Here is a 22,799-nt window from a genome sequence, read left to right on the forward strand (position 1 = left end):
CTGATTGTTTAAACATGTCATGAGTTTAATTTCCAAAAAGTTGAAACTTTTGGTTTTTCTTGCACTAAAAGTAGAGATAAGTGGGCCTATGAAAATCAGCATTTTGTAAGAACTTTCCTTTTTTTTTTTTTTTTTTTTTTGGGGTTTTTAGATGAATCCATTTTCTAATATCTGGGCTAATATTAGGAAGATTATTCCCATTCAGGAAAAGCATTTAGCATCTACCATGTGTAAAACACTTTGCTTAGGTGCTAGGGATTTCTCCAGGGGGGAAAAAAAGCCCTCTACAACAAGATACTTATCTCATTTTTAAATTCTTAAGGATCTCCAGTAGTACATTTGGGTAGAGAATAAGGAGAGCAGTTGGAGTAAAGAGGTTATTTTATTGGTCTTATGCCTAAAGTTGGAGAAGGGTTACTTAATCTTTTTTTTTTTTTTTTGGTGTGGTTTTGATGTTTGTGAGATATTTTAATAACTTTGCTAACTATTTTTCATATAGCCCTTTGAAGTGAGTTGATGCTGATTCCATTTACCGTTTGAGGATACTTGAGATTCATTGACTTGAAGAGATTATTCAGATAATAGAATAAAATTCATAGCACTTAAGTCCTCCCAAATAATATTGTATCTCATCAGATTTTTCTGAATGTCAGAAGGCATTAATTTTACTAGTTTACTAAATCTGTTTTTATTCTGCCCTAACTTTGACTTACCTATCCTGTGCATCTTTAAACATCGATTAAGCAGTGGCTAAGTGGTACAATAATTTGTGCTTTTTTTTTTTTTCAAAGGGTTTTGTTTCCAAGACATTGGATTCCGTTAGTGCTCAGTTTGCTGCTTCTGCTTTGGTGACATCAGAACAACTGATGGGATTCAAGATGAAGGATGACGTGGTGCTTGGAATTGGAATGAACGGCATCTTTCAAGCCTCAGGTAAAATGATATAGACATTTAAGTTGATCTTCCCATTTAAAAATGCATTTCAGTATTAGGTACAGCAGAGTTACATATTTTCTGAATTCTGATTTTGTTTCTTTCTAGGAGTATATAAGGGCTTACACCTCAGTAGTACTACACCAACAGCACTTGTACATACAAGTCCATCATCAACAGCAGGTTCGACCTTGTTACAGCCTTCTAATATAACACAGACTTCAAGTTCCCACAGTGCACTGAGTCATCAAGTGACTGCTGCCAATTCTGCAACAACTCAGGTTCTGATTGGGAACAACATTCGATTAACTGTGCCCTCTTCAGTTGCCACTGTAAACTCTATTACCACCTTAAATGCACGACATATACCTAGGACTATAAGTGCTGTTCCATCATCTGCCTTAAAGCTGTCTGCAGCAGCAAATTGTCAGGTGCCCAAGGTTCCGTCTTCATCCTCTGTAGATACAGTTCCAAGGTGAGTAGGAAATGCAGGCTCTCTGCCTTTTGTTTCATTTTCTTTTGGAATTGAGAATAATTAACTTAAAGGGTGCCAATTGTTGGTGCTCCAAAGGCACCCCTAATAGTGACAGCAATAACAATAGCCACCTCTATTGGTTTCTGTGTCTCTCTCTGTATATTTACATATAAATACACACACACACACACACACACAAAATACAGATTTAAATCAGTTCTTAGCTTGGCAGTTGAATTAGAAAATATTTGAATATTTTTAAATATACAAAATATTGTTTTAGATTTTGAAGCGATACTGTGGAGTTTCAAAATCTTTCTTGCATGCATGGTTTCCCTTGTTCCATCAAAATTTCATAACTTTGTTTAAATCCATATCATGACTCTGGGGTATTTCTGTCTTTTTTTTTTTTTTTTTTTTCTTATGGACAATAATAATCTTTAGGGCACATTTGTTGGATTTGTTCCATGTCTTTACATCATTTAACAAAGGTCAGTACAGGACTGACTTGCATATTGCTCAGGCTCACACAGCTAGTGTGACAAATCTGGGGCTAGACTTGAACTCAGGTCTTCCTAACTCTGGGCCCAGTGCTCTATCCACTATGTCACCTGACTGCCCAGAAAAACAAGAAACTGTTTACTGAAACACTGACTAAGCCTGTCTGGTTCTAATTGGAGGATCTGGGAAGGGAAGCAGCCAGAAACAAGGCTAAAGCAATAGGTTGACAGGGAAACATTTTTTAGGAGATGATTGTGACATTTCAGGTGTGAGGTGAGAGGGATCTGAAACACAGTATAAGAAGAGGTCTGTATTTGGTATGTGAATGACAGTTCTGCTACTTAGTGTTTGTGACTTGGAATCCATCTTCCTGAGTACAAATCTGACCTCAAATGCTCAGTAGCTGTGTGACCCTGGGCAAGTCACTTAACCCTGTTTACCTCAGTTCCTCATCTGTAAAATAAGTTGGAAAAGGAAATGATAAGCTACTCTAGGATGCTGCCAAGAAAACTCCAGATGGAGTCGTGAAGAGTTGGACAACAATAATAACAAAATGATCTAGAATAAGTAAAGTAAGGGTATTAGCCTATATGATCTCTTGAGTTCCTTTCTAGCTCTAAGTACTGTGATCCTGGGTTGGTAGCAGTGGGAAAAGAAAGAGGGAGGATGGTGGGGTAAGTAACAAATTTCAAAAAACACTTATAGGCAGATGTGGCTCAAAGAGTAGATAGAAATTCAAAACAAGTTTTAGTTAAAAATTATTCTTTGATTTTTATTAATGTATCTTCAGAATATCATTCCAGCTCCCTGATTCCAGGCAAAGCTGCCCATATCTGTCCTTTATCAGGCTCTCGGATCCAGCCTTAGTGTACTTACTAACTGTGTTTTCCTCTGTTTACTTATCTGTAAGATTGGGATAATGATGGAACCTATCTAGCAGATTTGTTTTGTGAGGGTCAGGTGAGCTAATAATTATAAGCATTTATCATTGTGCCTGGCACATAGTAAACATTCTATAAATGTTAATTGTTATTGTCATCATTATTATTTCACATGTATTCTAGTCCTTACAATTAATTGTAACTTACATAATGTAAATTTCCTAATTTTCCTAAATTTTCAATTCTTCTTCTCTTCTATTTTGTCCATAATGGACCCTATAAGAAGAAGTGATTTGCATAATTCACATTTAGGAAAAAAAAGAGAGAGATTGGCGAACTGATTCTCAGGTTTGTGGAGATTCACAAAAGCAGAATATGTCTTACGGCATTACTGTCAAGAAGCAGCTGCTTATCTTTAAAATGACAAAAATAATGTGAATAGTAGTTGATTCTTTAATAGTTTTTTTCTGCTCCCATAAACCTTCAGATAGTAGTTTACTGTCCCCTCTAGGTGAGCCACCACCTTATTTTGTATCAATGTTACAGCACCTGAGAGGGCAGATTTAATTTTTCATGGCATCTTACCTAAAAATGCTGTGATTGTGGTTTTAATAGATTGTGGTTGTTTTAGAGCTGGAAAGGAGGTCGTCAAGTAGCTTTCTCCATTTTATAAATAAGGAAACTGATGGTCCCAGGGGCCAAGTAAGACACACATAACCAGCAGAGCCAGAACCAAGATCCAAGTGTCTGCAGTCCCACATCACTTCATTGTTTTCATAAAGCCTGTGACCTAGAAATTCTTGGAAAAAAAATAATCTGCCCGTTTTAGAAGAGAAAAGCTTTTTATCTCTAAATATAGCCATATGAGATATATTTGAAACAAGTATATGGTATAGTAGAAATAAGTTAACCAAATCTGTATACTCTCTCTGGTAAACTATAATAAAAATCTGAACCTCAGATGTAACTATTTAATATGTATTTCACACTTCCTTTCTTAAATGGTTTTGATTGCTCAGAGGCTCTATAGTGAATGTTTTCAAATTCCATTATTAAACAAAATTCTTAATTTTGAAGTTTAGCTTTAGAATGGGACTGTTCGAAATGTCTAATTATTTGCTTCCCTCTTCTCCAATTAATTTTGAGGCATTTTTTTTAACTCATTCATATTTCTTATTAGGATCAAAACAAGGAAAATTAAAGGTGCCATTTAGCATTATCTAAAGGTTTTGTAGAAGATAGAAACTATGAATTAAAACCAAATAATTGTCTTTTTAGTATAATTCTCATAAGTTATTCAAGTGTATAGGATTATCAGCAGCATTATTGACTAAATTTCATAGGAGATTAAAAACTGATTAATAAATATTTATATACTATTGTTAATAACTTAACCTGGGAAGGGTTAGTATTAGCGTAATTTTCTGAGATAAGCCAACCTTCCTTTCTTTTTTTAAAATAAAATGATTACAACTTTAGCAAACTTTGTGGTGAAAGTGTTATTATTGGTCCTTTGAATTTTTGTGTTATATGTTAAGTAAACAATGTATCTTTTTAACAGGGAAAACCATGAAGCAGAAAAGCCAGCACTGAACAACATAGCAGACAATACAGTCGCAATGGAGGTGACGTAGTTTCCACAGGAATGAACTGCAGCCTTGGGGACTTGATTAGGTGCTATGCATCAGTAGCATTTTGAATGCAAGGGATGATGGGATGCAACACATGCGTTTCCGTGGCAGCTGTGGGGACTAGACAGCAATGCACATCTCTCATGCTTTGATTTTCTTTTCTTACTGTTAATAGGAAAGAATCAACATCTGTAAATTAAGCATACAGCAATTATCTGTACAGTACTGCATATTTGTAATACCCTTGTATATATGTTACTTGAATACAGAAATGTTCATTTGTGATGCTTTGCACTTGGGGTGGGGGGAGGGAGGGAGGGAAACAAATTGCAACAAAGAGTGTGAGATGTGAGATTGTATAGAGATGAAGTGTCATCACATCATGTGCATGGTGCGGAACCTGCTGTTTTATCTATTTATTGTGCCGTGTTTACAGTTTTTTGTACACTGTACCTTCATTGGTTCCTGTGCTGTAGTAAATGTGTTAGGTAGCTGTGGACTCCTTGATATTTTGTAAATGGTATAACATAACTTGGTTCCCCTCTGGGTCCCTGAGTTTTCTGTGTATCATGTGAAAAAAAATGGTGACATACATACAGAATTAAACAAAAAAAGGCATCAGTTTAAAATGGGGAATGTACTATTAAATGGGGATCTTCCTGGTCTACTCTTATTAAGACAAGTAACGAGCTAAAGATTGAAGTCTCTTGAATCTTCCCATCCCCACCCGCCCACAAAGCTGTGGGTGGTCTCTGGTACTGAAAGCACTAAGGTTATGTTGCTGCTCCACAAACAGCCCAGTAGTCCCATTTCCTTCCACACCAAAAAGTGTTAAATCAAGTATGCAAATGGAGTCCTTACAACTGGAGTTTATGTTGTCTTGCCCTTTTTTTAGCACACAAAATTGTATTTTTTTTAATTGTCGAATTGTTTAAAAGACTTCATTCTTTACTTGTTCTTCAGAAAAAGGATATAAGGGAGAAGAATGCAGTAATTGCTGTACGTGTATCATCATTCCAGTTTCTAAAAACAGCCAGCCAGCTTTTTTCCTTTTAAGATTCTCCAGAAGGCTGCAAGGCCAGAACCACAACTTTCGGGTGCCTTCCTTTGGAAATATTGACCTCTCTTCTGTGAAGAGAATGGTACTTAACAAGACGACTACTAGACTAGTGCTTTGTCAGTACCGAAGTCTGAATGCCCAGGCCAACGGCATACATTATCCTTAAGGTTTTTAATCCCACCTGGAAAAATTGTGACAGAACTCTCACAAAATAAACCCAGGGCATTACATGTTGGCTAATGTGTGGTGGTGTTCAATTTTCTTTTAGATATAGATTCTGTTATATGATTAATTTAAAAGCTGTGACTAATAAAAGGGGGGAGGCTGGGGATGGAACACTTAACTCATCACTAAAATCATGGTACAAACCAGAGGTCACTATTGTGGGTAGTTGAGATTTCAGTTCTATGCCAATACTTTTGAGAAGTAACCAAGAGTGATAAATTTCCAAGGTAATCAATTCTAGGTCTCTCTCAGGGCCACCCTCTCACAACCCACCCCTTCACTCTTGAACTAATCCAAATCAAGCAGCAATTTCATAGTATCAATAGCCCCAGTCCCTTTAGAAATTCCATCTTGGCCTTTGCAGCAGTTGAGGTGGAAACCCTTTTCCTTTGCTTTAGACCTGCCTAATTTCTGAGAAAGCTAGAGCGATGTGTAAAATGGATTTACCCTAAGGCCCATAGCTGCTAATGACTGCTCACTCTCTGTGGCTTTAAGGAAAAGCTGCAGAAATAGATAGTACTTGTAGCTCTAGGTACTTAGCCCTCTCATTCAGCAGTAATCCCCTACTGAGGGGTAGCTGATAGGTAGTAGTAGATGGTTCTCAGTTGGCTGATGTCCATGACTATATAAACTTTTGCCCAGTTCTGTGCTTTAAGTGCTTGAGGCTACACATAAACCTACTACCTGCTCACTGACATCTGGACTACTAAACAGGAGTTGGGCTTCAGCTACTTCATGGACCCTTCTCAATAGAGCCTTGAGGTTACCCCTGCCTAGGAGAATGAAGTCAATCCCCACTGAATCGCAATGTTTGGGGAAAATAAAAATTCACCCTGGAGGAGGAGTGGAAGAAAAAAGAGGTGTGAAATTGGTTGTGGATTCTTGGATGCTCTCCTTTAAGGTCTCTCTGAAATCCTTGGCATTGACGATGCACTGGATTGTGGGTTAAGTGGCCATACAAAAACTCAAATTTAATATGGCTAGACCATGGGCTCTGTCCTTTAGGGCTACTAATACATACATTTTTTTTGTTGCTTTCTCTTGGATTGGGCTTAACGATAGGGCAGCTAGAAATGTGGAAAAAGGATTCCTTGAACCAACATTTCCAGTCTGGAAAGGGTTCCTTCATAAAGCAACGTGGGAGATCACTTGGTCTGAAAGTAGAAGAAAAGTGGAACCAGAGGTATCTGCTGAAAAAATGCATAAGCAAAAAAAAAATGAAAAAAATGTATAAGTGGGATGAAAACTTTTGACCCTCTATAAACTTACTAAATTGTAGGATTTTAGGTCAAAAGAACTGTCATGGACTTCAGGAATCATCTAATTCAGTCCTCTCATTATATACATGAGATTGAGAGCCAGAAAAACGTGTTTGTATTATATAGAGGCAGGATTTGAATCCTGGTCCTCTTGAGATCAAATCTGGTATCTTTTCCATCTAATCTTATCTAGAGGTAGATTAGATAAATAGGATTTTCCTGGACAGAAAAACTTGTTTTAAAAGATCCTTTGACTAGAAATGATTAGAAACCAAAAATCTTTGATAGGTATTACCTGACAGAACAGAAATGTCAAGTTACTTTGAAGATACATCTATGTATACACAAACATACACATACAAATTTATATATAATATTTACTATATAGTGTATATGTGTGTTATATATATATATGTGTGTATATATATATATATATATATATATATATATATAGTAACTTAAAACCAAAAAAAATGAGATATTTAGAAGATAATGTGTTCTGTCAAGTACAATTTATGAGAAGGAGCGTAGAAATCATTTTAAATTGTTCTCAGAAGATACTGTATAAACAAAACATCTTTCCCTTATGCGAAAGCCATAGTGATATATGAACATGTTTATATGCTAAATATAGTTTGGGATGGAGGTAGAGACTCATTTTTCACTTTTTTATTCAATTCTAATTACCAAATATTTATTAATAATATTAATATCTATTAAGCACCTATGTATTAAGTGTACTATGCTAAATCCTGAGGCTATAAAGACAAATATGTGAGTCACTCCCCTTAAGGAGTTTATATTCTGAGCAACAGAATAGATAGATATTTGATGTTTTTGTATCTTATTATTTCTGTCAGGGCATTAACAACTTTTATTCCCAGCCCAGCTTTAAAATCTGGGTTCTCAAATATTTATTGAAGGTCTGTAGCCAAAGATAATCAGATGAAAAAGAACTGCATTTGAATAGCCTCAAAAAAGGCTGACATTCTGAGGACTTTTCAAAGTTATATTGGGGGCAAAGGGATTGGTAATTAAAGGGGGTAGGATTACTCTTGGGATAGGGTAAAGAGAGGATAAGAGGACTACTTTTAGGGAGGGTGGAAGAGAGGCAGTATGGTATCATACTGGATTTTCAATCAAAAGGCTTGCCTGAGTTCAAATTCTCTCCCACTTATAACCAGTGTGACTGTACACAAATAATTTTCTGTGGCCTTGTTTCCTTGTGCAAAAGTAGGAGAGTTTATTAGATTTCTAAAATACCTTCCAATGCTAACATCTTATGATCTTAAGACCATAAAAAAGAGAACAAAATGATCAACAAGGAACTGAAACAAGAGTTGAGGGCATCTAGAATGAATTCTAGTCTGATTTAGGGGAATTCTAGCTACGATTCTAAAGTAGGATTGCAAACCATGGTCTGCTAATACTTGGGGGTTCCTGGAGAATAGACCAGCTGCCCCAGGCCTCTTGAAGACAGAGTTGGTTGAATTCTGAGGTTTCTTCTAACTCTTTTATCAAGACTTCATGCATCTAGATTTCTGTAAGAAAATTGGCTTGTTTCTCTTGAAAAACAAAAGTACCTTGCTTTTTCTTTGTAAAAATAATCCATATGCTTTTTCTCCTGGGGTTCAGTGGCTCATAGGAAAAAAAAAGAAAAGATTCTTCTTCCCCTCTGCTTTAGTCTAGAAAGTATCTGAAATACAAAGACTTCAAACTTATGTCCAAAGATGTGGAATCACAGGATTTATAATTGAAAGGTATCTTAGAGGACATCTAGTTCAATCTCTCATTGTACAGATAAGAAAACAGAAGCTCAGGTTAAATGGCTTGCGACACACACGCACACATGTATACAAATATATCACCTATATATGTGTGCATGTATAAAAATATATTTTTCACATCTATATAAGTATTACAATATATTTGCACATATGCATACATGTTCAGGTTAAGATTAAGTCTGTATTTTGTTATCCTCAAAAATCAGTTTTAAGAATTATTTAGGGTTAGGAAAATTTCTAGTAATTCGTTGTCTCTAGGATCCATGAATTTGGAATAAAATCTTGACAACACCCACAAGAGCTTGATGTAGATGATGAATCTGTGAAAGCAACTGAGGAAAAGTAATCATAAAAGTAGGAAGTGAACCAGGAGAGAACAGAACTACAAAATCCTGGAGAAAAGATAGTGATCCAGGAAGGGATGCTGAACAAGCCAGCTTCTTAAACTGTGGTTCTCGCCCTCATATGGGGATCTCGTAACAATGTGGGGCTTGTGAAATTATGATTTGTTATTAGTAAATGTTAGATTTGTATACTTTTTTATGTGCCTACATCTTTTGGGTCACGAGTAGGAAAAATTTAAAAATCCCTGGTCAACAATATTTAAATTAGCAGGTGGGATTAAGAAAGGAAAAAGACCATCACATCTGACAATTAAGAAATCAATGGTAATTTTTTAGACATCAGTTTCAGTTGTGATGAAGTCAGAAGCCAGATTGCCACAAGTGAAGTGTGAGGTAGAGTAGAAGTGTAGGCAGGTGTAGACAAGTTTTTGGGGTTCTTTTAAGGAGTTTTAGGGAAAGGGGAGAAGAGATATAGCAGATAAGGGATGGAAGGGTCTTAGGAAAATGTTTATATTTTTAAAGTAGGAAAAGCATATCTGGATAGGGAGCAATTGATGTGAGAAGTTTGGGGGAAATTGATGGAAAAAGCAATTTATTGGAGAAGATATGAGGGGATATGATAAGATGTACATATCGAGGGGTTGACAAAAAGGTTTGCAGATTGGGGTGAGGGGAATGGAGAATGAAAAATGATGACACAAGGTTTTGAGGTGAAGAGAATAAGAGGTAGATCACATTTAAACAGTCTGTTTTCTTAGGGATTGAAGTCTTCAACTGATAAAGGGTTAAGTGGAGATATGGGAGACTTGAAGAAGGAAGAGAATATTTGGAATAGTTTCTGTGGACGATAAGGTAGGGAATAAATTAGGAAAGAATAAAAGGACCACTCTGTTGCACTGAGAACCTAATTGAGTCAGTCTACATGACTGTGGAACTTGAATTTGGTAGCTCTTCAGGAGAAGTAGGAGTAGTAGGTAAGGGTTGCAGGGCTGAGGTTTGGCAAGAGATAGGTATCCATGACACACAGGGGCAAGAGATTGAAGAGCAAGAGGTGCTGTTGAGCTGAAATGGCTCTCTGGATCTGAGTTTGGAAGAAGTTGAATCATATTTAGGAAATGTGTGCGAGGGAGTAAAGAGATAGTATCTCTAGCTTTTTTCAGGAGTTAATAAATCTAATTAGAAAACAACTAGTGATGCAAAACAGGGGAAGCAGAGGAAATCAAAAGGAGAAATAAGAAGGCAGAGCTGTGACAGAAGAAAGAGACTGGGTCCCCACAGGTACCTCAGAAGAGAAAACTCAAGCTGAAGCTAAAAGTTGTACTTAACCTCTTCATGACTGAGAGTAGATCTGATCTTTCCCTATTACCCTTTCCATTGGCTCTTTAGTAACAGATATTATAAGATTGTGCTCATTTCTTTAATCTAAATGTTTCCTGTGCCCTGTGTCTCATACATGGAGAAGCTGGGGTTAGTTGGTGATAATAGGAAAATTTAAATTAGAGCAGAGCAATGTTAGGATTTTTCCTAACTGGGGGCTCTGAGCTATTATGGTGCCATTAACTTTTCATTTGATATCGGTTGATCAGTTATTGTCCTTTATTCTTAAAGAAGACCAAAATGTTATCACTATGTTGAGCCAAGTTAGTGTGTCTGACTGTGGCCAGTCGACCACCATGAACTTGGACTGCTCTGCCACAGGTTGGACACAAATAGTCCCTATAAAATTTGCGTGGATTCTCTAATTTTGTGCATCTCACTTTTTCTGAGTGAATTCAATTCTGCTTTGCTCAAAGAACCCAGCATCTTCTCTGAGAAGGGCACGCCATGCTGGGCAGTCCTGTGTCAGTATCTTCCATGTTGTCCAATCTATTCTAAAGTTCTTAAGAGAGACCTTGAGAGTGCCCTTGTATACTGCTTTTCTGACCACCTTGTAAGTGCTTGCCCTGTGTGAGTTCTCCATAATATAGTCTTTTTGGCAAATGCACATTTGGCATTAGAACAATGTAGCCACCCTGGGCATATAGATCTAAGAATCACATTGTCCCTAGGCTGAAAAGTAACTTGTAATTGTTGAGGATAGTTGATTAAATCCTTTCTCCCCCTTCTCCACTCCCAAGGATGACAGGAAATAGAGGTGGCTAAAACAAAAAAGATCACATCTGAACTACCTTCCCTCTCACTTTCTGCCCATATATATATCCAGGAAAGAGATAAACAAATCTATGAAGAGTCATTTCTGGGCCTGTACACTAGAGAGGAGAGGAGAGAGCAGAAATCAGATTTTTGCCAGGTCAATTCTACCATACATAAAAATATTCAACGATCAGACAAAAAGTAAATGAACAAAGCAGTGTGCCATTAAAATTTTTTTAAATGCCATAGAACAAATGAAATAAAGTATCAAAAGCAATGCAGACAGAAAAAAAAAATTTAAGGCATCTCAATAGATATGCTCAAATATGTAAATAATATATATTATTAATAATTAAAGACTTCAAGCAAGAATTACCTCCAGAAAGAAAATCAAAAGAGCAAGTAAAAGTAAGCCTTCTTTTGAAAATTTAAAATCAGTTTTAAAGATGCTAAAAATATTGAGAGGAATTGCTTAGGAGTTATCTTTTAAGACATAACAGAATATCTGAAAATTTCTCTAGTGATAGAAGCTACCAATACTGCTGTGATTAAAAATTGTAAACATCAAAAACAAGCTTAGAGGGAAAAAAATTGTTGGGATAACTGGAAAAAGCACAGATCTCCCACTATGTAGTTGGCATATGTTTCCTTCCCTTTCCCATATCTGGAGATTACAAAGAAATAGGAAGCATGGGACTAAATAGTTTTACATTATTGTAAAGGGATTTTTGAAAGATTGCACCAAATGTGCCTGAGGAACCTCTAAAAGGATGACGTAGTCCTTTGTACCTCCCTCGGAGTGCTGTGTTTGTTAGCACAACAGGTACTTTGAAGATAGTCCCTGAGCTTTGTGGACTGACCAGGAGAAGGAAACTGAACACTCCATGAGGGCTTCAAACAGGGCCTTTATTCAGAGCATGTTTGGGTCATGAAGGAGGCACTCTGCTGAAACAGCTTTTTTTTTTTTTTTTTAACCTGTGATCCCGGGACATGTTTACCTTTTGAGTATACCTGTGAAATCCAGGCTCAGAGATGAGGGAGCTAGACTGTCCACTCCCTCACTCTAACTTTTATTCTATTTATGCAATTTTTTAAAACCCAAATGCCAGAGAATAATGAGAACATTGAGAAAAGAAAAAATGATCTGAATGGGATGCAAACTAAAATGAAGCCAGTGAATTGTAAAAGAACATCCTGACCCTTAGATTTTAATCTGCTAATGAAAGCAGATTACTAAAAGGAAAAAACCTGGGAAGATTCCTGAATTACCTAAACACATACACAAAACCCCCAACTTGTGATTGGCAGCTTGTGACCAAGTCTTTCATGACCCCCTCCCTTAAATCCTAGTTCCCTTCCTTTCACACTGTCATATTTAACTACTTCACATCTATTTCTATTTATTTACTATATATTTATGCTACATTCACTTCCCCATTTGAATGTAAGATTGAATATAGGGATTGTTTTATTGTTTACTTTTGCATCACCTAGCCCAGTGACTGGTACATAGTTAAGAACTTAGTGAATGTTTATTGGTCAGTTATTTGATTTTCAGACTTTTCAGTAACAAGGGCTAGGAGCTGATATCACTGTTGTAGCATGCAGTCACTCCTGAGAGGCTGGGGTTTTTGATTAACTAATTCCTCTCCCATCCCATGGCTGTCAAATTCCCACGTCCTGCTCCCTTGCTGTCTGAGGTCAGTCACTGATTCCTAAAGCACGAAAAAAAATCCTTTTTACCTGCTACATCTCCCATTCTCACATTTATCTGTCTCAGTCCTACTTCAATCCTTTGCCCACCCATTCCTTGTACACTCTGGACCTCATTCTCTATTGTTAAGAACCTCCCCTCCATCCCATAGAATCTAGGGGTCCTCAAACTACGCCCCACGGGCCAGATGCAGCAGCTGAGGATGTTTATCCCCCTCATCTAGGACTATGAAGTTTCTTTATTTAAAGGCCCACAAAACAAAGTTTTTGTTTTTACTATAGTCCGGCCCTCCAACAGTCTGAGGGACAGTGAACTGGCCCCCTATTTACAAAGTTTGAGGACCCTTGCAATAGATCTTCATCTCTCATTCTTTCTGTCTTCTGATTCTCCTTTTCTCTCTCTGCAGACTCCCCATTAAATTTGTAGTAGAGTGGGACATTATTGGTATTCTGGCTAGTCTCTCCTTTGCTAAATTGGGTTCTTCTGGATCATGGCTGGAAGGGTCAGTCAGTCTGCTGTTGGGGTGAGTCCAGCACTGAACCACCAGATTCCCATCGGACTTAGCTGCTGCTGGGCTAAGCCACGCCCTTGCACATCCTGCAACTTCTCTAGACTTTGCATTTCCGACATCCATCTCAAGGTTGCTGCTTGCTTGTGGCTACTGTTAATCGGCTCCACTAGACTTGCTACCGACTCTTCCCTTCATGGGATCCCTAGATCTGGTCAACTCAGTGACAAGTCAAGACTCCTATCTCAAAAGGTTGACAAGACTTATCTCAGAATTCCTTAGGATAGATCTAAAATTTTTGCCCTACGGCTTGTTTACACTTCTATTTCCACCGCTTTTTTGAAAGCCATATAAAATTCAGCAGGAAGTCTGCTGGGGCCAGATGTTTTTCAGTTTTCAGTGATTAAATTGCTAATTCAGTCTCCAGCTGCAAAATGCTTGCCATGATTTTTTTTCCTTACCTCAGGCAGCCTCCACCTGAAGGAAAACTGTGAGATGCACCATGCACCATCGTGCTCCCGTTCATTTGTTATGAGCATAAAATTATTTTCCTAGCACGTTATTTGCCAAATGACTTTTATTTGATACTTTTAGAAGATCTTTTCAAAGACTAAAGCATGTATGTGAGGGATCAAAAAGGAAAGGTTTTGTTATATAGAATCAGGCTTTCAAGGGATCCATCTATTACTACCATTAATAATAATCATAACAGCTAGCATATATAAAGCCCTTAAAAACATGCAAAGCGCTTCCTTGAGTTGTTCAATTTTTTAATTTTTTCAGTATTTGTATCCCTGGTGCAAATACAACTATCACATAATAGACCCGTGAACTATGTGTAACAGCCTAATACCAGTTTTTTCCCATCATTTCAATTATATCCAATTACTCAATCCATACTACATATGGATTTTCTTGGCAAAGATGCTGGAGTGATTTGTCATTTCCTTCTCCAGTTCCACAGGGATAAGTGGCTTGTCCATGGTCACACAACTAGTTTCTGAGGTTGGATTTGAAGTCAGGTCTTCCTGACTCACTCCAGACCCACCACTCTGTCCATCATGCTTCCCCTTCATTCCATTTTACAGACAGAAAATGAAGCTCAGAGAAATTAAATGAGTTTTCCCTTGACCACACAGTTAATAAATCAAGATTCAAATCCAGATCTCTTGATTATACTATCAACTATATCAACTTTCCTGAGAACATCAGAGTATCATAAATTTACACTCAGAGGCCGAGTCCAGCTGTCTCCATTTAAAAATTAGGTAATTGAAACTAAGTATTGCCAACAATACCAACTGTGGACATGAACTGGATGGAACCAGTGTTAGATAGGAATTGAGCTAAATTATGACCCTAATTCCACTCCAGTCTCTCCCTGCTCTTAGCCTCCAACAAAGACCAAGATTTCATTATGCCCTCAAAGTGATGAAAGAAATATTGGCTGATTTGTATTACTGTATATTAAACTATTGTTAACTATTTTTGGGGTTCAACTATTCAACTAGTCCCAAATTTGCTCATCTTGTCATCTGATCCACATCCCTCCATCTTTTCCGTAATAATAATATGAAAGGCTCTCTCAAGTACTTGGCTAAGATCCACAGCACTTTTCTAGTATACTAGCTTAGTAACTATATCAAGGAAGGAAAAAAGATTAGTCTGGTCAAAATGTATTCTGAATAAAGCTATGCTAGTTCATGATGATCCCTGTTTCCTTTTTTTCTGAGTACTTGCCCCCACATTTGAAATTATACGTTCTATAATTTTTGCCAGGAATATTAATCAAACTCACTTAACCAATAGTTAGAAGATTCCATTCTCTTTTCTCTTTTGAAAATTGAGACATCATCTCCTCTAATGCAATATATTGTAATATTATAATGGTGGCTAATTGTGAAAGATTTTAGCTACACTGATTAATACAATGTTCCAAGACAGTTCTGAAGGATTTGTGATGAAAAAATGCTGTCTACCTTCAGAAAGAGAACTGATGGAATCTGAATGCATATTGAAGCATAATTTTTTCACTTTATTTTTCTTGGTTTTTGTTTGTTTTCTCTTGTTTTGAAATATGGCTAATATAGAATACACTTTACATGATTTCACCTCTATAACTGATATCGCATTACTTGCCTTAATGAATGGTTGAGGCATAGATAGGAGGGAGAAAATGCAGAACTCAAAAAAAAATTTTTTTTATTATAATAACTTTTTATTGACAGAACCCATGCCAGGGTAATTTTTTACAACATTATCCCTTGCACTCACTTCTGTTCCGATTTTTCCCCTCCCTCCCTCCACCCCCTCCCCCAGATGGCAAGCAGTTCTATACATGTTAAATATGTCGCAGTATATCCTAGATACAATATATGTGTGCAGAACCAAACAGTTCTCTTGTTGCACAGGGAGAATTGGATTCAGAAGGTAAAAATAACCCGGGAGGAAAAACAAAAATGCAAACAGTTTACATTCATTTCCCAGTGTTCTTTCTTTGGGTGTAGCTGCTTCTGTCCATCATTGATCAACTGAAACTGAGTTAGGTCTCTTTGTCAAAGAAATCCACTTCCAACAGAATACATCCTCATACAGTATCGGTTGTTGAAGTGTATAATGATCTCCTGGTTCTGCTCATTTCACTTAGTATCAGTTCGTGTAAGTCTCTCCAAGCGTCTCTGAAATCATCCTGCTGGTCATTTCTTACAGAACAATAATATTCCATAACATTCATATACCACAATTTACCCAACCATTCTCCAATTGATGGGCATCCATTTATTTTCCAGCTTCTGGCCACTACAAACAGGGCTGCCACAAACATTTTGGCACAGACAGGTCCTTTTCCCTTCTTTAGTATCTCTTTGGGATATAAGCCCAGGAGTAGCATTGCTGGATCAAAGGGTATGCACAGTTTGTTTGATAGCTTTTACTCAAAAAAAATTTTAAGAATGAATCTTACAAATTTTGAATTCTCTACAACCCATTGAAAAAAATTATCTTGAAATAAGTAAATGATAGGTTTATTTTTTTAAAATTTCAGGCATTTATCTTTTTGTAGACCTGTAAAATATTTAATATTCTGCATCATCTTTTGTATATCATATGCAGTGTCTCATCAAACATATGCACTAGTTCTTTCAGTATCATAGATATATTTTACCTGGATCAAGTCACTTGAATTCACCAGATGCTCTCTTACTTATTTTGAGTATCAACTCCAAACTAATTACCATTAATGGACTGTTCTGTCATTTCAAATGCAATGATCTTTCTTCTTTCAGAGGAAACAAGCAAAGTACAAATCAAGCAATTCAACCTTCTCTCTATCATCAATTTTCGCAATCCCATCCGCTCAGAGCAGAAGCCATGGCCCTTTTTTGATCTCCCCCACCCCATATGGTTAAAAGCCATCCTTTGTTGTTCCTCACTATGCTTGCTAACTTTAGTTGTTTCTAAGCTTTCATATTACTAGCATTATTCTTACAGAATCATGTCATGTTTTTAGAAATTCATCCTCTGTTACCTGCTTGCTTCCTTGTTCAGTACATATATTTTTGGAAAGTTAGAAGTATCTCTTTGTAACATTGTACAAGTTTGTTTCTCAAATATCTATTATCTTCTGCTTTTACAAAGTATCTCCTCCTATCTGTTTAAAGAACTTAATCATTTATTTTTCTCAGTCCACATGTTTCTTCCCCACTGCTTACAAGCAATACCCTTTGTCTTAAAAAGAAGAAAGGAAGAAAGGAAAGAAAGAGAAAGAAAGAAAAAGGAAGGAAGGAAGGAAGGAAAAAAGAAAAAGAAAGAAAGAAAGAAAGAAAGAAAGAAAGAAAGAAGGAATGAAAAAAGGAAGGAAGAAAAGAAAGAAAGAAAGAAAGAAAGAAAGAAAGAAAGAAAGAAAGAAAGAAAGAAAGAAAGAAAGAAAGAGAAAAGAAAGGAAGGAAGAAAGAGTGGGGGAGGGAGGGAGGAAGGAAGGAAGAGAAAGAGAAAGAAAAAGAAAGGAAGGAAGAAGGGAAAAGAAAGAGAGAAAGAAGGGAAGGGAAAAGAAAGGAAGGAAGGGAGGGAAGGAGAAAGGGTGGGAGAGGGAAGAAAAGAAAAAAATGCTTTACTTTTCCCTGTTTTTTCCTCAAATGAATTTCTTGTCCTTTTAACAAATTCCTAGAAAAAACTTAATATATTCATTGCCTCCATTTTATCACAAAACACTCACTTCCCAATTTCCATTCAATTGAAACTCGGCTATCCAAAGTTATTGAATTTTTTTTTATCACTCCACAGATCATAATTTTTGATTATTTGATTTTTCCACAATGTCTCACTACTCCTTAAATCTATTCTTCATCTTGACCTCTACCCCCATAATCCTTTTCTAAGCCTTTAAATCTCTGACCACACTCTGCTTCCTTCACAATCTTGGCCCTTTGATGAAACAGTTCACTTCTACTATACATTCTGGGACTGATCTAGTGTTCCATTACCTGCTCACACTTTCCAAACCCTAACTGTGGATTAAGCCCACTAACTGCCTCTATGGCTCTTACTCCTAGACTGTTGAATGGAGTTGGAGGAAAATGCAAAGCCAGTTGCAAATACTGGATCCACTAAAAATTTACATTATCTAATATCAACTGGGCTGAGATCACATGCCCAACAAGATGGCAGACTGGATTTGAGAAGTTGTGGTTTTCTCAGACTTTTCCAAAATAGAAAGCTTTTCAGCTATCTCTATGGTCTAGGACACCAAGAATCAAAACAAAGTAATAATTCAATGAATTAGCGACAAAGAAGGTTATTCAATAGCTCCTGAAACACTTGCTCAGCACTCTTCCCAGCATTATCCACTATGATCCCAGCAAAGGGGCTGCCCAAGCCAAACCCATGGGCTTACAGCACAACTCAACACTTCACAGTCCCTGTCCCTCCAAAAGGCAAACCTTGATGGAGCCAAAACCAAAGCTCAGCCAGAGATCTGAGAAAGAGAGAGAACCGGACAGGACATGTTTATGTGGAAGTTTATTAAACCTAAAGGAGAGAGACCAGAATCTAACTGGAGGCAGACAATAAAGTTGGTGAACTGTGACTGGTCCTCAGAGAAGTCATACTCAAAAGGGGAAGGAGTCAGAAAGTGAACATTAAAGGATTATAAGGGGGAAAAAATGAAAGCAGAAGTCAAATAGAAGTGATAGTGGAGAAATTGTCCTGAAACATTATTCACTAAATCTCACAACATCCTCCATAAATGTGAATTTTTTTTTTTTTTTGGTAGAACTAAATTATAGAAAGGGAGGGCTTAGAAGAGGAAATAAAGAAGATAGGGCATATGCGTTATACCCTGAAATGTCAAACACAAACAATGTAGTCTTTCAGGAAAAAGAGAGCCTACGGAAGAAGAGGTTAGGAGGCAATAATAGGTATAATACATAGGGATTTTGTTGCTCAAAGAGACTATTGCTCTGGCCTCAGGAGAAAGGTAATTAGAGCATTTAGGGACAATTATAATTACCAGGAAGAGTAGAAGGACTAAGACACAGGTAAAAGATTTCAAGGCAATTGGGGGGAGAAATGATCAAGGAAGGGGAAGATAAAAGTCAATAATGACATACAAATAGTGACATAGAAAAACTATTACCTACAAAAACTAGTATTTCTAAGAGGCACAGAAAGAGAGAGAGGGCTAAAAAGCAAAATCTATAAGGAGAAAATGGAAACTGCTTAGAACCCAAAATAGGTATTCTGTTAAGATTATGAGTTTTCAAAAAGGACTAAATAAATATGAGGACCTTGAATCAAAGAATAGAAGCCTAGAATAGAAAAAATATATATAGATAAATAATAAAGAAAATGAAGGTAAGAAATGCTTTTAAGGAAAAAGGTTTTGAAAATTAATTTTTAACAACAACATGTTATTTTACTTAACTGAGGGGGAAAGAGAAAGGATTAAATAGTTATTTAAATTAAGAATTAACTTATTAATTAATAAGTTAAATTCTTAAATTAGGGAAAGAAGTAACAAATTGAAGGGATGGGGGCTAGAGAATAAAAGGATAGGAATAGGGTTGTCCTAAAATAAATTAAAATAATTGACATGGTATAAACATTTACAAAGGAAAATGCAGAGATACTAATTTTGAAAAAAAAAATCTAGGAAAGAAAATAAAAGCAACTGCTAACTCTAAATATGAATACACTAAACAATCCAATAAAATGGTAGAGTTACAGATTGGATAGGAAAAGAAACTCCTACTGACCCACACAAAATTTACAAGAAATATTAAAAAAAAAAAAAAAAAAAAGCAAAGACAGACAGGATTAAAAATGGACTGGAAAAAAATTGCTATGCATCAAGCAAATCCAAAAAATCACAAATTGCAATCATGTTGTCATAAAAAGCAAAAATAAGCATTCAAAACATTAAAAGCAATAAAAAGATAACCATAGAACACAAATCAATATCCATATTAAACATGCTTCAAATGCCTTAGCATCTAAATTCATAAAGGAAAAATGTACTGAATTATAAGAAAATGTAGACAGAAATACAAATGACATTCAGTGTTATTATTTCAATTTTGAGTAAGTCCTGTATAAAGAAAAAGAAAGCACTTAACATGGAGAAAAATCTACAACTAACAAAGATTTCTGGGAGTAGTTAAGTGGTACAGTGGACAGAGTACTAGCCCTGAAGTCAGGAGGACCCGAGTTCAAATTTGACTTGTCACTTAACAATTTATAGTTGTGTGACCCTGGACAAGTCACTTAACCCCAATTGCCTTGGCAAAAACAAACAAAAAACTGTATTGTATAAAAAGTCTTTATGATGCAGTAACATAAAAAAGATTCCCGGCATCTCTTAAATGGAATTGCTAAAAAAAAAAAAAAAAAAAAAAAAAAAAAAAGTATTTCTCAGTACTATGTGGAATTTTTTTTTTTAAAGTTAACATATATTAGGGAACAGAGACATTGCTAATATGTAAAAAAGTACAAATAGTAAATATATCCTTTACAGATATAATTAAAATCATTATCAGTTTAGAAAGTACAAAAAAAAAAAAAAAAAGAACGAAGCAGAGACTTAACAATGAAATTCTAAATAATGGGTGTGTCAAAGAACAAATGTAGGAACAATAATCATGTAAAAGAAAATGATAGCAATGAAACAACATACCAACAATTCTGGGATGCAGTCAGATAAAAAAACAATATTTCTACAAAAATATGGTAACAAAATTGAACAGAAAAGAGTAATGTGATGCATTAATGTGATGAATAAGAATTTTCAAAATTAAAAAAACTACAAGAAGATAAAGGAGGAATTTATTTTTAAAAACAGGAGAAATCCTAAATAAAATTTAAAACATTCTAAAAAACACTAATAAAATTGATAAACTTAATTTAAAAGAAAACAAGTTGACAAAAAGAAAAGAAACAAGGTAAAATCACAATAGAACCAGAAGAAAGAGAATAATCAAAACTTTATGCACAGTTATATGATAACAAAACTGAGAAATAAAGAAAATAGAGGAATAACTTCAAAAATAGAAAATACTAATATTCACAGAAGACTAAATAGAGATTTTGAAGAACTCAATTTCAGAAAAAAGAAAGCAAAGAACTACTTGTAAAAGAAATACCAGTGGAAAAAAGGATCCTGTAGTTATGATGAATTCATATGATAATTCTATCAAACTTTTAAAGAAAAATTAGAACCAATACTAAACAAATTATTCTCAAAAATTGAGAAGGAAAGCACTTTCCCAAATTTCTTTTATGAGACAAATATAGTTCTAATACTTAAATTAGGGAGGAATAATTTTTTTTAAATTTTTATTATTATAGCTTTTTATTTACAAAACATATGCATGGGTTATTTTTCAATATTGACCCTTGAAAACAAAACCTATTTTCCAACTTTTCCCCTCTTCCCCACCCCCTCCCTTAGATAGCAGGTAGTCTAATACATGTTAAATATGTTAAAGTATATATTAAATCCAATATATGTATACTTGTTTGTACAGTTACCTTGATGCACAAGAAAAATCGGCTCTAAAAAAAAGAAAAAACCTGAAAAGGAAAACAAAAATGCAAACAAACAATAACAGAAAGAGTGGAAATGCTATGTTGTGGTCCACACTCATTTCCCATAGTTCTCTCTCTGGGTGTAGCTGATTCTCTTCATTACTGAACAAGTGGGACTGGTTTGAATCATCTCATTGTTGAGAAGAGCCACGTCCATCAGAATTGACCATCATATAATTTTGTTGTTGCCGTATATTGTGATCTCAGGGAGGGAAAAATTACAGAAGGAGAACTTTTTTCTTTTGTTTAATTAAAGCTTTTTATTTTTGAAACATATGCATAGTTTTCAACATTCACCCATGCAAAACCTTATGTTCCGCATTTTTTTCCTTCCTTCCCCTCACTCCCTCCCCTAGATAGCAAGTAGTACAGTATATGTTAAACATGTGCAATTCATCTATAGATATTTCCACATTTATCATATTGCACAAGAAAAATCAGATCAAAAAAGAAAAAAAAATGAGAAAGAAAACAAAATGCAAGCAAATAACAAAGAGAGAAAATTCTATGTTGTAATCCACACTCAGTCCCCACAGCCCTTTTTCAAGACCATTATTGATGAATATTAATTCAAAAAATTTTTAATTAAAACTTGTCTTTTGTCAAGAGCTCTCTCTTCTCTCGAACTCATATTTGATCACTGAAACATATTTCCCTCTATCTTCTCTTTCATGTTGTTTCCCATAAAAAAGATAAGTTTTCTAAACAAAGCAAATTTTTAATTGGGCTTGTGATCACATCCTTTTCCTTTGATGATAACCCTTCATCTTCTTTAATTGTCCCTGCTATCATCATTTTTCAAAACATATGCATGGACAATTCTTCAACATTAGTCCTTGCAAAACCTTGTGTTCCAATTTTTGCTCCTTTCCCCCATGCCCTACCCTAGATGGCAAGCAATCCAATATATGTTAAACAGGGTAGAAATATATGTTAAATCTCATATATGCATACATATTTATATAATTATTTTGCTGCACAAGAAAAATAAAATCAGACCAGTACAAAAAAAAGAAGCAAAATAAAATGCAAGCAACAACAACAACAAAAATAAAATACTATCTTGTGGTCCACACTCAGTTCCCATGGTCCTCTCTCTGGTTGCAGATGACTCTCATCATCATAAGACGATTGGAACTGGCTTGAATCATCTCATTGTTGAAAAAAGCCACATCCAACAGAATTGATCATCATATAATCTTGTTGTTGCAGTGTATAATAATCTCCTTGTTCTGCTCATTTCACTTAGCATCAGTTCATCTAAGTCTC

The 22,799-nt window shown here is 35.7% G+C and overlaps 1 protein-coding gene across 4 annotated transcripts in view; it reads left to right on the forward strand.

Annotated features, from left to right (window-relative positions):
• Positions 1 to 5,721, forward strand: part of EPC1 (enhancer of polycomb homolog 1) — a 64,138-nt gene extending 58,417 nt beyond the window's left edge. For all 4 annotated transcript variants that reach the window (XM_031939735.1, XM_031939736.1, XM_031939737.1 and 1 more), the window contains 3 exons: positions 792 to 933; positions 1,042 to 1,408; positions 4,352 to 5,721. In XM_031939735.1, the coding sequence (XP_031795595.1) occupies positions 792 to 933; positions 1,042 to 1,408; positions 4,352 to 4,424 (582 nt within the window). In that variant the 3' untranslated portion in view covers positions 4,425 to 5,721. The remainder of the gene's footprint in view (positions 1 to 791; positions 934 to 1,041; positions 1,409 to 4,351) is intronic.
• Positions 5,722 to 22,799: the final 17,078 nt, after the last annotated feature.

Source organism: Sarcophilus harrisii, chromosome 5 (assembly GCF_902635505.1).
Source record: "Sarcophilus harrisii chromosome 5, mSarHar1.11, whole genome shotgun sequence".
NCBI lineage: Eukaryota > Metazoa > Chordata > Mammalia > Dasyuromorphia > Dasyuridae > Sarcophilus > Sarcophilus harrisii.